We start from the raw sequence: 12,500 nt of genomic DNA on the forward strand, positions 1-12,500 counted from the left end.
TTGACGCTCAATATCTCTGAACTGCCCTAAACGGAGATAGAACCTTATCATTCTAAGCTATGACCTTCACCCTGCCCCTAGACCCCTGCCCCCTCCCCCCCCCCCCGCCTCATTGAGAAACGCTCCAAAGGCAGTCGTCACAAACACTCAGAATCACACAAATACACGTCCCCACAGGGGGAGGCTGGTGGCGGTTAGAAATCGAATGGTATGGAGGAAGATAGAGAGGTAGAGATGCACCCATACCTGCTACCTCCTAGCCGGAACATGTTGCCCTACATTTTGCAGAGGCAGTCTAGCAGAGCCATCAGCTTAACTCGGGTCTGTTCACCTCACAGTCCTGGTCCAGCTCTCTCACCTGGTTTGTTAGTCCTCGTTCCTTCACTCAGGGAGGGGTCAGAGTTCACTGTAGGCTGTAGCAGACATGTACTACACACACAACATGTACTACACACGCAACATGTACTACACACACAACATGTACTACCACACACAACATGTACTACACACACACACATTTTGGAGAGAAAAAAAAAATCCAAGGCTGGAGTCAATCGACCTGTGAGGGAGGAGAACTGCCCCAGAGCATTGTGGGACTTCAGCCAGTCAAGTGTCACTAATATAAGACACAGACGTGTGCACGCATACACACACACGCGCACACACACACCCAAAAAACGATCGAGGTGGATGGTGACAACAGTTTTTAGTTCTAGTTAGTCAGGCTGTGTGTCGTCCCGCACCCCTCCCTCCCTCTTCCCCAGGCGTGTGAGCGGTGATGTAATCATCGAGCAGCACGACCAGCGTGACGGGGATTATAGATCTGAATATCCTCCTCCACGCTACCATGGTGGCATCTGTCTCCCAGTGCAGTAAAACCACTGTAGGGCAAGGCATGAAGAACATGTCTTGATCATGACTGACTGACTGATCAGGGGAAGCAGGGGAAAGTCAGTCAGTCGTAGTCGTGGCGACCCTCCAGAGAGACGAGAGACGCGGTGGTATCACAGCGAGTGAAAAAGGCGAAGAGAGTAAACGAGCGAGCTAATGCCGGGGTTAGCTGATTAGAGAGAGCAGAATTCATTCATGAAGTACGAGTGAGTGGCCTAGATTCAGTTTCCTACTCCTCCTCCCTCTCCTATCCCCCCCCTCCCCCCCCCCCCGCGCTGCACGCATCAGGCCTCCCGCCCCCCCACACAGGAGCTGAAGATCCCAGACTGACGTCATCTGGTTGCAGCTACACGCACACCAGACGCACGCACGCACGCACACACGCACACACATGCACACGCACACATGCACGCACACACATACACACACACATGCACACACACACACACACACATGCATGCACACACATGCACACGCACACCAGATGCACGCACACACACACCAGGGTTTCCGTTAACCGGTAATTCCCGGTCTTTGTCCGGTAAAATTAGTGGAAGTCCGACAAGTTGAAAACTCGTCGGACATAAATGTCCGGTGAAAATAATTCCCTCTAACCATTTTCAGCTGAGCACCAAACACACACACACAACTGCCCGAGAGAGAAGGACCCGCCCCCTTTAGTTAGCCTATAGGCTATAGGCTAACTAAAGGGGGCGGGTCCTTCTCTCTCGGGCAGTGTAGTGTGTGTGTTTGGTGCTGAGCTGAAAATGGTGTCCCGAAGCGGAGCGCTTTAACTTTATCGCACAATAACAAGGATAACAAACAAAACGGACAACATTTACACTAAGATGGAGACAAACTTCAGCGATAATTTATGATCTAACAGCCGGTCTTCAGGACGACATACAGACCCGTATGAGCTTACAGGGCTATCCCCTATCTATCTGAGAAAAGGCATAGCCTAGGCTGTAACATCGAACGGAAATTAGCCTATACGCATTGCAAGTTAATTTAAATTTATTTTCAAAGAGTTTTATTCTATTTTATTTTATCTGATAAAAAGGCATATGAACGGAAATTAGGCTAGCCGTGTCACGCCAGAAGCCTACATGCTTGCACTGTTACTGTTCAATAAAATGTTATACATCTAGACATTGTGGTATTTCTTTATATACGTATCCCAGACTGCCTATCAATTGTTTCTCAATAAACAGTTATGTTCTCCCCATTGTCATACTCCCGAGCTAAACGAAATGCCTTCCCAACCAGCGAGACCTGGTTATAGAAATGACGTTGTTTTATTGATTTTAAAAAAAGGGTAAAACTGGAAAGAGAAAATAGAAAACTCACATTAATCCCAAACAATTTAACAAACTTCAGTTAACGTAATGTGGAGTCCGTTCATTGATCGATGCTGTCTGTTCAGTTCCCAGTGAGGCGCCCGTTCAGCGCTGGATTTGACGCATGGCATAGCGCGCATGCGTCAAATCATGTTATATTATTATATATTATATAGCTCGCATCTAATCGTATCGGATGAGAAATAGACATTAAATGGCATATATAGGCCGCTACACAACAGTAATCACCGCGACAAACAGCTATATTAGATTTGAAAAAAAGAAATATGATTTTGAAAAAAAAATTTTTTATTATATTTTAATATGATGACCGGAATATATCACGTTTGTCCGGTAAATCGAATTCTTCCCGGACACGATGTCCGACGGCAAATTTTTCTAACGGAAACCCTGACACACACACACATACCCCTTTCTCTCTCTCTCTCTCTCTCTCTCTCTCTCTCTCTCTCTCTCTCTCTCTCTCTCTCTCTCTCTCTCTCTCTGTCTCTCCCTCCTATCTTACTCCCACAGGCTTTCCACTGCAGTGGGGGTGGGGGAGGGGTAGTTCTGGATAGCAGCAATATCCCCATACGACTTCAAACACAATCATACACCCAACAGGCCTTTTTCCTTCAATGTGTTTACTGACTTTAAGCTCAGTCTTAAGATAAGATATTTTCCACCAGCTTTTTTCGGTAACGTTTTTTTTTCCTACTGTGTTTCCCCCCCCCCCCCCCCCCCGAAATGCACAGGGTCGAAATCAAGACCCTTCAGCGAAGAGTACAGGAGGATCCCCCCTCCCAAACCCAAGAGGAACCCCAACACCCAGCTCAGCACCTCCTTCGACGAATCCTACATCCGGAACCACGGGGGCCTGAAATCCTCCAAGGGGAGGGAGAAGTCCTTCTCCCAGACGCAGAGCCCCGCCCAGGACTCGGACGAGGACGAGCCCGTCTACATCGAGATGGTGGGCAACATCCTGCGGCACCTGAAGCAGCGCCGGGAGGAAGAGGAAGAGGAGGACGACCAGAGCGAGTCGGTGTACGAGGAGATGAAGTACCCCATGTTCGACGACCTGCTCCAGGACTGCTCCAAGTGGGAGACACACGCGGGGGGCTATCCGGCTACGACCGGGACCGGGACCTCCGTCCAGGACACGGACCCTCCTAGTCGCTCCTCCACCCCTCGCGGCTCCCTGTGCGACATCCCGGCCCCCTTCCCCAACCTGCTGACCCACCGGCCCCCCCTGCTGGTGTTCCCCCCCGCCCCGGCCCAGTGCAGCCCCAACTCGGACGAGTCTCCGCTCACCCCCTTGGATCACGTGGCCAAGCTGCCCGTGCTGGAGAACGTCACCTATACCGGCGCCGCCGCGGCCGAAGCCGCCCCGCCCCAACAGCCGCCCTCATCATCCCACCACCACCATCACCACCACCGCACTCCGAAGGCCGAGCGCGAACGAGAGCGGAAAAGGGAAAAGGAGGGACGGGGGGAGCGGGAGAGGGATAGAGAGAGGGAGAGGGAGAGGGAGAGAGAGAGAGAACACCGGGAGTCTCCGTCGTCACACGCTCACGCCACCGTCATCTCGGGCCGTTCGTCCGCCCCCCCCCCTCCCCTCCAGCCTCTACAAGTCTTCGGCGTCGGGGGCGGCGTCTTCGGGTTCTCACGGGTACCCCCAACGCAGCCACTCGGCCTGCCCCTCGCCGGTCAGCATGGGCCGCTCCCTCACGCCGCTCAGTCTCAAGCGGCCCCCCCCGTACGAGGCGTTGATGACGGGGGGGGGCAGCATGCCCCGTAGCGCCTCCTCGTCCAACAAGGGCTCAGGAGGGGGGCAGGTGGGGCAGGATGGGGTGGGCGCCAAGCTCAGCAACTCGTCCTCGGCGCACGGCTCCATGCAAAACGTGTCGCGGTCGGCGTGCCGCACCCCCACCAGCCCGCTGGACGAGCTGTCCAACCTGTTCACCAGCGGGAAGAACATGCTGAAGAAGGGAGGCTCTGGAGGGACGAAGACCAAGGAGGCGGTTGGAGACGGTGAGTACTGTTGTGGGATATAATTGATTCTTAATAGATTTAGTAGAACTTATAAAGCACAAAGAGCTTAGATCAATTGTCTCCAAAGAGGCCTTTTATTAAGCCAAGTTACATGAGCGCAGAGAGAAATGAGCAGACCAATAAGCAAGAAGCAATAGCCCAAAGCAAGAAGCAAGCCCCCAACGATGGGTTGCGACTCATATTTATAGAACTGTCCTTGGTCATGTCATGAGGTCACCATTCTTGGGAACCAATCATATTATACAAATCTGTGATTACACAAGTTATGGGCCCTCCTGTCCATAGTCAGAATTATTCACTGCGCCACAGATCTTGGCCCATCCCTTACAGGAAGGAAATGGGCCTTCCTTGAGTGCTAGATTCGCCAAACTGTAGAGGGACTTACATTTCTCAGTATAACATGATATAAAACCACTACAGTACATTTTTTTTAATTTGACCTTTATTTAACCAGATAAAATCAGTTGAGAACACATTTTAATTTACAATGATGATCTGTGCCAAGAGGCCCCCGCGGCAAGAATAAAAACAAACATAGAAACAGAAATACTCAGGGTCGACATAAAACAATACATGAGAACGGCAAAGACAGTGAAGATAAATAAATAAAAACAAATGGAAACAAAGTCAACTAACCTATGTGTGGAAAGAGAGCGGGGTGTGTGCGTGTGTGTGTGTATGTGGCCCCCCCACATACACACACACATACACACACACACCCCGCTTTGGGGGGTAATCAGCAGGAACAACATTCATTAACGACAGTCCTGTGGAATAGTAAAATAATGTTAATAACGGTGATGCACTAAACACCACATAGTACTGGACTAAACCCCACATAGTACTGGGTCTATTCAGTGTGTATGCTTCAGATGATAACGATGTCCCGCTTGCTAATCAGAACGTGTCTCACAGTCCTTGGAGGATGGCATCACAAAGCCCGATGCTATTGTTGCATCTGAATGTGCCTGGCTGCCATGCAAATCGAAACGACTGTGTACTGACTTATTCATCAAGGATGAAGTGATGAATGCCTCTGTCATGTTTATTTTGGGATACGGTTTTGTTATTTTGGATGAGATCTGAGGAGCGTCCCCTCTCCTTGCAGTTGACATCATTCCCCAGGTATGCAGGGAAAAAAGGCTAAATAACGAGCTCTAAAGTAGAGATTAAATACGTTGTGAGCGGGCTACGCACACAGCCTGTTCCAGCACAGCACAGACAGGGATGGAAAGAGAGAGAGAGAGAGAGGGAAACGGAGGAGAGAGAGAGAGAGAGAGGGAGAGAGAGAGAGAGAGAAAGAAAAAGAAGAAGAAAGAGTGAATGACCCAGATTCTGACAGTTCCACTACAAGCTTATCGTCTTCAAGTAAATACTCCTCCCAGTATATGAACAGTTCTTACAAATGCCCCGTGTAGCCTCAAATTATTGATGTCTTTTCGAGAGACAGGCTATGTCAGACTGAAAGAGAGAGAAAGAGGGATGGCGAAAGAGAGAGAGAGAGACAGAGAGAGAGAGGGAGAGAGAGAGAAAGAGAGAGAGAGAGAGAGAGAGAGAGAGGGAGAGAGAGAGAGAGAGAGAAAGAGAGAGAGACAGAGGGAGAGAGAGAGAGAGAGAGAGAGAGAGAGAGAGAGAGAGAGAGAGACAGGCTATGTCAGACTGAAAGAGAGAGAAAGAGGGATTGCGAAAGAGAGAGAGAGAGAGAGAGAGGCAGTGAGATGGAAAGGAACCAGACAGTGTGTGTGCTGTGGGCTTGACGGAGCGGCGAGGAGGAGGTCCAGCGGGTGATGTGTACGGGGCCTGTCAGCCTCAGTTAGGAGTTAGTTCACAGAACTGGACAAGCAGCAGCCCAGCACTTCCCTGTCACCATGGTGACGTTAGAATTATAAGGTTCTATCTCCATTTTTGTCAAAATGTAGTTTTTTACATAATCTGATCCATTAGGTGTTTATTAATGCCTGTGTGGTGTTATCTTTAAAATGTTGACATTTTTTAGTTAGTAATTCATAAAATACAAAGGTTCCATCTCACAGAACATAATGGAATGTGAAAACTTGTGACGCTCAATATCTCTGAACTGCCCTAAACGGAGATTGAACCGTATAATTCTAAGCTCACGATTATGCCTGTGATGATGCTGTAGTGTGTTGCTCTACTCGACATTCCACATTCCAAATGCTTTATGCTCTATGAGATTATGAATCCGGCCTTCGGGAATCCTGTTAGACAGTTGTGGACCGTCGTCCTTGTACAAGGTCAGAAGGACGGGTTGATTATTCATGTTTCCTGGAACGGCACTGATGATTCAGCTTCTTAAATCCCTTGATTTGAGTTCAGTTACGAAGACACAGTTCCATTCTCCATCGACATCAACAGTGTTTCTGTGCTTATTTCTTTTGTTATATCATCACATGAAAAACAGTGTCCTGCCATTCAGCTTGCCTCGGTTTTTGGTGTTTCTAGTTTGGCAGAAGAAGGCTTGGTGCTTGCTGCTCTGGTGGTACCAGACTTGGGGTGGTCTGACTGGGCTGTGGTGCATTGAAGAAGCCTCCCTCCTCCCATGTCTACCTCCCCCAGCCTCCCTCCCCTGGTCCTCCCATGTCTACCTCCCCCAGCCTCCCTCCCCCGTCCTCCCATGTCTACCTCCCCCAGCCTCTCTCCCCCGTCCTCCCATGTCTACCTCCCCCAGCCTCCCTCCCCCTATCCTCCCATGTCCTCATTAAGAGCATTGAAGAAGCCTCCCTTCCTGCCTTCATTAAGAGCAGTACTAATACCTCCAAAGACTCCAACAGAGGACTTCTTCAACAGAGGCTGGGGGTGGCATGGTGTTGTTGCATCGTAGTAGCGTAGCATTCCAGCTCACAGCGGCAGCAGCATGGCGCTGAGGCACCAGAGCCCAGCATGGCTGACCTATTTATAGAGCCTCTGGCAGAGGCAGCATCCTGAAACTCACAGCACATCGTGAGCTTAGAATGATAAGGTTCTGTCTCCGTTTAGGGCAGTTCAGAGATATTGAGCGTCAAAGTTTTTACATTCCATTATGTTTTGTGAGATGGAACCTTTGTATTTTATGAATTACTAACTAAATAATGTCAACATTTAAAAAATAACACCACAGGCATTAATACACACCTAATGGATCAGATTATGTAAAAAACTCAATTTTGACCAAAAATTGAGATAGAACCTTATCATTCTAACGTCACAACATCAGAAAGAGCACCGGGGCAAACATGTAGGCCTAAAGAAGAACAGGAACAGTAACACACACACACACATGCACACACACACAAACACACACACACACACACACACACACACACACACACACATTCTGTATACAACCACACTCCACAGCCATAAACACCAGATTAATTAAGACCTATCATGTTCATGTTTACGTTACAGAGACACCGTGGCTTCTATGTTTCTATCTGCCACATGCAGTCCCCTGGTTATTCTTTTTTGTTGCTAGAGATTTGACTCTGCTAGCTGCTCTGGCATGCTAATGACAGAGGATGCTAATTAAACGGAGGTTAATTGAGCAGGATAGTGCAGCCTCATCCAGGGGGCTTGTGGGACGTGGCCAGAGAGACAAGTATGTGTCCGGGAGGCAGGGCCACAGCTCGGAGGGCTACGCTACTACGATGCAACAATGCCGTGCCCCCCCCCCCCCCCAGCCTAACTTGAAGGCTGTTCCTTATGAGGAGCTGGATCACCTTTTAGTGTAAGAAGCTAATCTGGAATGTCTAGCTATGTCGCTGTGTGACAATACGGAACGCTGATACAGAATTCCATTGTTCAAACCTGACAGTTGGTGTTTATTCCGAGACTAACAGTAGGACAAAAGCAATGAACTACCACACTGAAACGAACGACACTCTCGCAAATGGACGTCGAACACACACACACACACACACACACACACACACACACACACACACACAATGCTTTATGTGTCAGTGTGAAGCACGTCCCATGTCCCATCTGACTACAGAATAAACGGTCAAATGGACAAAAGCAATGAACTACCACTACTGAAACGACACGACACTCTCACATAGACGTCGAACACACACACACACACACACACACACACACACACACACACAATGCTTTATGTGTCAGTGTGAAGCATGTCCCATGTCCTCACTAAAGCCCCCAGTTGCCGCACTTCTCTAAATGGAGCGGGTCGGTCGGGTCCATCCGCTTGTCCAATGGGGCGTGTGCTCAGGAAGGTTATTACAGCTCATACACTCGCCAGCGCTAAAATAATTGAAAAGCTTTCATCGGCTAGCAAAGCAATTTCCTTAATGCCTTCAGCGTACACGGAGGACATGATGAATGTGGTGGCTAATGGGATGGCTTGGGAGAGCAGGGAACACGGGGGTAAGACAGTAGCCCCCCGGATGATGACTCTGAGTCTGAGGGATGAGAGAGGGATGAGAGCGATGAGGAGAGAATAAGGATGCAGAGGTGGGTCGATGTTGGAAAAGAAGGGTGAGAGAGAGAGGCTCATATTTACAATAGCCTCGGGCTGGAAAACAACCATGTTACCTATTGTGGGGAATATAAAAGAATAATAATAGAAGGGACGCCTCTCAGGATTGTTCTATCGTCTCACGACGCAACATACACAACCTTTAACAAACATCAGATGTGTTTGGAAATACCCAGCATGCTCCTCTCTCTCTCCTACTGTCTCGACTATGCATACATGGCCTCCTCCAAATCCCACTGGGGTGGTTAGCTTTAACAGTGACACCCTGTGGTAGAACTGTAGCACTGTTGCACTTCTGCCTTCTACCTTTCCTATGGCTCTCTCTCCCTCTCTCACTATACCAGGGGTGGGCAATTAATTTTCACAATGGGCCACATGAGAAACCGGGACTATTGTGGAGGGCCGGACCAGTAGACTGAACCAGTAGACAAACTTATAATATCATGTACAGAAGATGTGTATCATATTACAATCACAGTCACCCTTATTAAACTGTTTAATCATATCCGATTCCCTTTGCAAGCCATTAAATCAATAACATTATTATCAAACGTACATTCTGTTAAATGTAATTGCGTCACACACATGCATAGACTGAGGGACAACTTATGTTTTGGTTTTAATAAGCCAGACAGCCAGTCTGCTACCTCACCACCACCATTCTAAAGCTCTGGGACCTGGACTACACTGATTATTAATGTGATCAATGGATCTGATCAATCCAAGTAAATGTAATTGTCTGAACATCCTCAATGTCACTCTGTACACACCCAGTATTCATTACACTCAAAATCCTCCAAATACCAAATACATACAATAATAACTAGCTAATAATGAAAATACAGTATGTTGATAGCATCTGATTTATAATAATTTGAACACCCAGAGAAGTCAAACAGTCTCATGTATGTAGAGTCATATGTTCTTATGAGGCTGGAGAGGCTGGGCTGTATATTCACCATCTAGCAGACACACTGAGAGCACAAACTATATGATAACAAACCATAACCAGATCAGAAATTACTCTGTGTGGGGAAATATACCATAATATTTCCTAATGAGTGACAACAGATGAAGATGAATCTAAATGCTTATTTTACTGCTTAGAGTGATTGACAGAAGAGATGATTAGAGGGGCAGAATTTACACCACCCTTATTCAGGCTAGGGCTGAAGTATGGATAGAGTTTCTCAGTGAAGGTGCAGCCAGTGAAAGAGTAGATCAGAGACCTGGCCTTCACATCATAAAAGGAGACCCGGCCCTCCTCATAATCCACAAACACCCCCACCTTCTGGGGCTTCTCTCTCTGGGACAGGTGGAGAGGAGGGTCAGCGCGTGCCTCGTACTCATTTCCATTCCTCAACTTTACAGTCCAGTATCCATTCTTAGGGTTCAGTGTGATATCCCCCTTCCTGTTGATGGACTCTCTGGCCACTCCTACAGACCACCCAGTCTTCTTCTTCACCTCCACTTCATAGTAAAACCTCCCTGAGGAGAAACCCTCCTTTCCCAAGACAGAGACAACCCGGGAAAACCTCTCTGTGTTATCAGGGAGATTCTTTCTTGTGTCTCCATCTCTAACTTGTTTCCCATCCTCAGACAGAATGAGATAGCGATTTGCTGTATCAGGGTCCAGAGTCACGTCCACTGCATACTGCTGAATCATCTTCAGCTCAGCATCACACAACTTCTTCACTTCACTCGTAAGTGTCTCCTCCAGCTGAGACACAGCTCTCCTCACAGTCCCCACGTAGAGATCACTGTGAACCCTGACCTCAGACCAGTCCTTGGTGTGTGGAGGGGTGGACAGGGAGGGGAAGCTCTGGAGGAGGTGGAGGTGGTCCTCAGTATGTGAGAGCTGCTCCAGCTCAGTGCTTCTCCTCTTTAGCTCAGTGATTTCCTGCTCCAGCTCTTTAATCAGCCCTTCAGCCCGCCTCTCTGCTGCTTTCTGCTTCTCCTCGATCACGTCAAGGAGCTCAGCCTGGCTTTTCTTCATGGAGTCCACCAGAGCAGTGAAGACCTGTACGCTGTCTGCTTTCTCTCTCTGTGCATCTTTCTTACAAAGATCTACTGAGTGTTTGATCTCTGAAACCTTCTGCAGTCGCTCCTTGATCATCTGCTGAACATCTGCCTCTGTCTTCCCCAGCTGAGCCTTCCTCTCTCCATACTCCTCCTCTATGGGGACGGTGTCATGAGTCTTGTGGTCTGTTTTCATGCACAGCAAACACACACACATTTCATCACTCCTACAGAACAGCTCCAGGAGTCTGTCGTGCTTCTTACACGTCCTGTCTTCCAGGTTCTCCACAGGGTCGATCAGCTTGTGTCTCTTTAAGCCTGCGACTCTCTGATGAGGCTCCAGGTGAGTCTCACAGTAAGAGGTCAGACACACCAGGCAGGACTTCAGAGCCTTGAGCTTCGTCCCAGTGCAGATGTCACAGGACACTTGTCCAGGTTCGACAGGGGACTCATCTTCAGCCCTGACTCTCATTGTCTTGAATTTCTCTACGACCTCTCTAAACGTTGTGTTGACGCGAAGCTCAGGTCTTCTATAGAATGTTTCCTTACACAACGGACACAGACACAATTCACTGGTGTCCCAGTACTTTCTGATACAGGCCATGCAGAAGTTGTGTCCACATTGAATAGAGACAGGGTCAGTGAACACATCCAGACAGACAGAACACAGGAACTGCTCCTCAGACAGGAGACTGCTGGAGGAAGCCATATCTAGAGAGACCAGAGGTGACACCATAAAGCATTTCCTGGAATCAATCAGATCTCGATAGTTTCAGCTATGGAGCTGTCAAGACTGTCTTATGGGATTATACAGCAACCAATAATTATAACATTATTCTACATCACATAAAAATAGTCCTTCAAACAAATCAATAAGATTTACATGCTGAACTGTCTATAAACCAAACTGGTAGAGACTACACAATAGTTTATCTTGACATGTCATTGTAAGTCTCTCAACTCACCTGTCTGTGATTCTGTGAGAGTGTGGACGCTGTCTCTGTCCTTTATACTGTATGTGTGATAGATGCCTGTTTGAGGACGATATCTAACAAGTTTGAGAGAGTCTGCTCTCGTCCACGATACACTTTATGTCTCTAGACAGGTAAGTTTCATTTCAGCAAACTGACGTTGAGATTCTCCTCCCCTCCCAGTACAGCTCTCCTCCCTGCAACAGAGTTAACCCTGTACAGGCTGGTCTGTTTCTAACATGTGCTTTTACAGACACGCCCTTCTTACGTGTCATTTCCAATCATCATATTGTTCCCAGTCAGTATAAACTGTAATCAGAATTATATTTGTGATCAGGGGCCTCATTTATAGAAAGTACTTTGGATAAAATGTTGATCTTACCCGTGTCGTACGTAGAAAACCACGTCAACGTAGTGATTTATACAATTTCAACTTGAGTCAATTTGACCGTGGAAACGATCGTAGCTCTACGTCGGGTATTGACCTTGCGTACGCACATTACCTACTGGTTATGCAGAGTTATTACAGGCATGTGAGCCGCACTGCCTACTGTAATTCATGCGAAGTGAACGTGACTCGTAATAAAATTCGTAATAAAATTAACGATGTTGTTATCGGCCCCCGGGGGCCGTACAATGCCTAGGTCTGCTCTATACCCTTCTATCGTATCCATTCACTCAGTCTAACTCTAACCCTCTCCCTCCCTCCCTCCCTCCCAGGTGAGG

At 48.0% G+C, this 12,500-nt stretch overlaps 2 protein-coding genes across 2 annotated transcripts in view; one reads left to right on the plus strand and one right to left on the minus strand.

Moving 5' to 3' along the window:
• nyap2a (neuronal tyrosine-phosphorylated phosphoinositide-3-kinase adaptor 2a) overlaps positions 1-12,500 on the plus strand; it is a gene marked incomplete at both ends in the record, with an annotated part of 29,157 nt that overhangs the window by 12,486 nt on the left and 4,171 nt on the right. The window contains 5 exon segments of the mRNA XM_080549060.1: positions 765-850; positions 2,987-3,606; positions 3,769-3,834; positions 3,836-4,262; positions 12,495-12,500. The exon segment at positions 12,495-12,500 is cut by the window's right edge and continues 210 nt beyond it. Of these exon segments, the coding sequence (XP_080405186.1) occupies positions 765-850; positions 2,987-3,606; positions 3,769-3,834; positions 3,836-4,262; positions 12,495-12,500 (1,205 nt within the window).
• LOC308174233 (E3 ubiquitin-protein ligase TRIM39-like) lies at positions 9,881-11,512 on the minus strand (the record flags this gene model as incomplete). Its single annotated transcript, XM_080549314.1, has 1 exon — positions 9,881-11,512. The coding sequence occupies one exon, from the start codon at positions 11,510-11,512 to the stop codon at positions 9,881-9,883; it is 1,632 nt and encodes a 543-aa protein (XP_080405440.1).

Source organism: Nansenia antarctica (genome assembly GCF_963989245.1).
Source record: "Nansenia antarctica genome assembly, chromosome: 19".
In the NCBI taxonomy this organism is placed as follows: Eukaryota; Metazoa; Chordata; class Actinopteri; order Argentiniformes; family Microstomatidae; genus Nansenia; species Nansenia antarctica.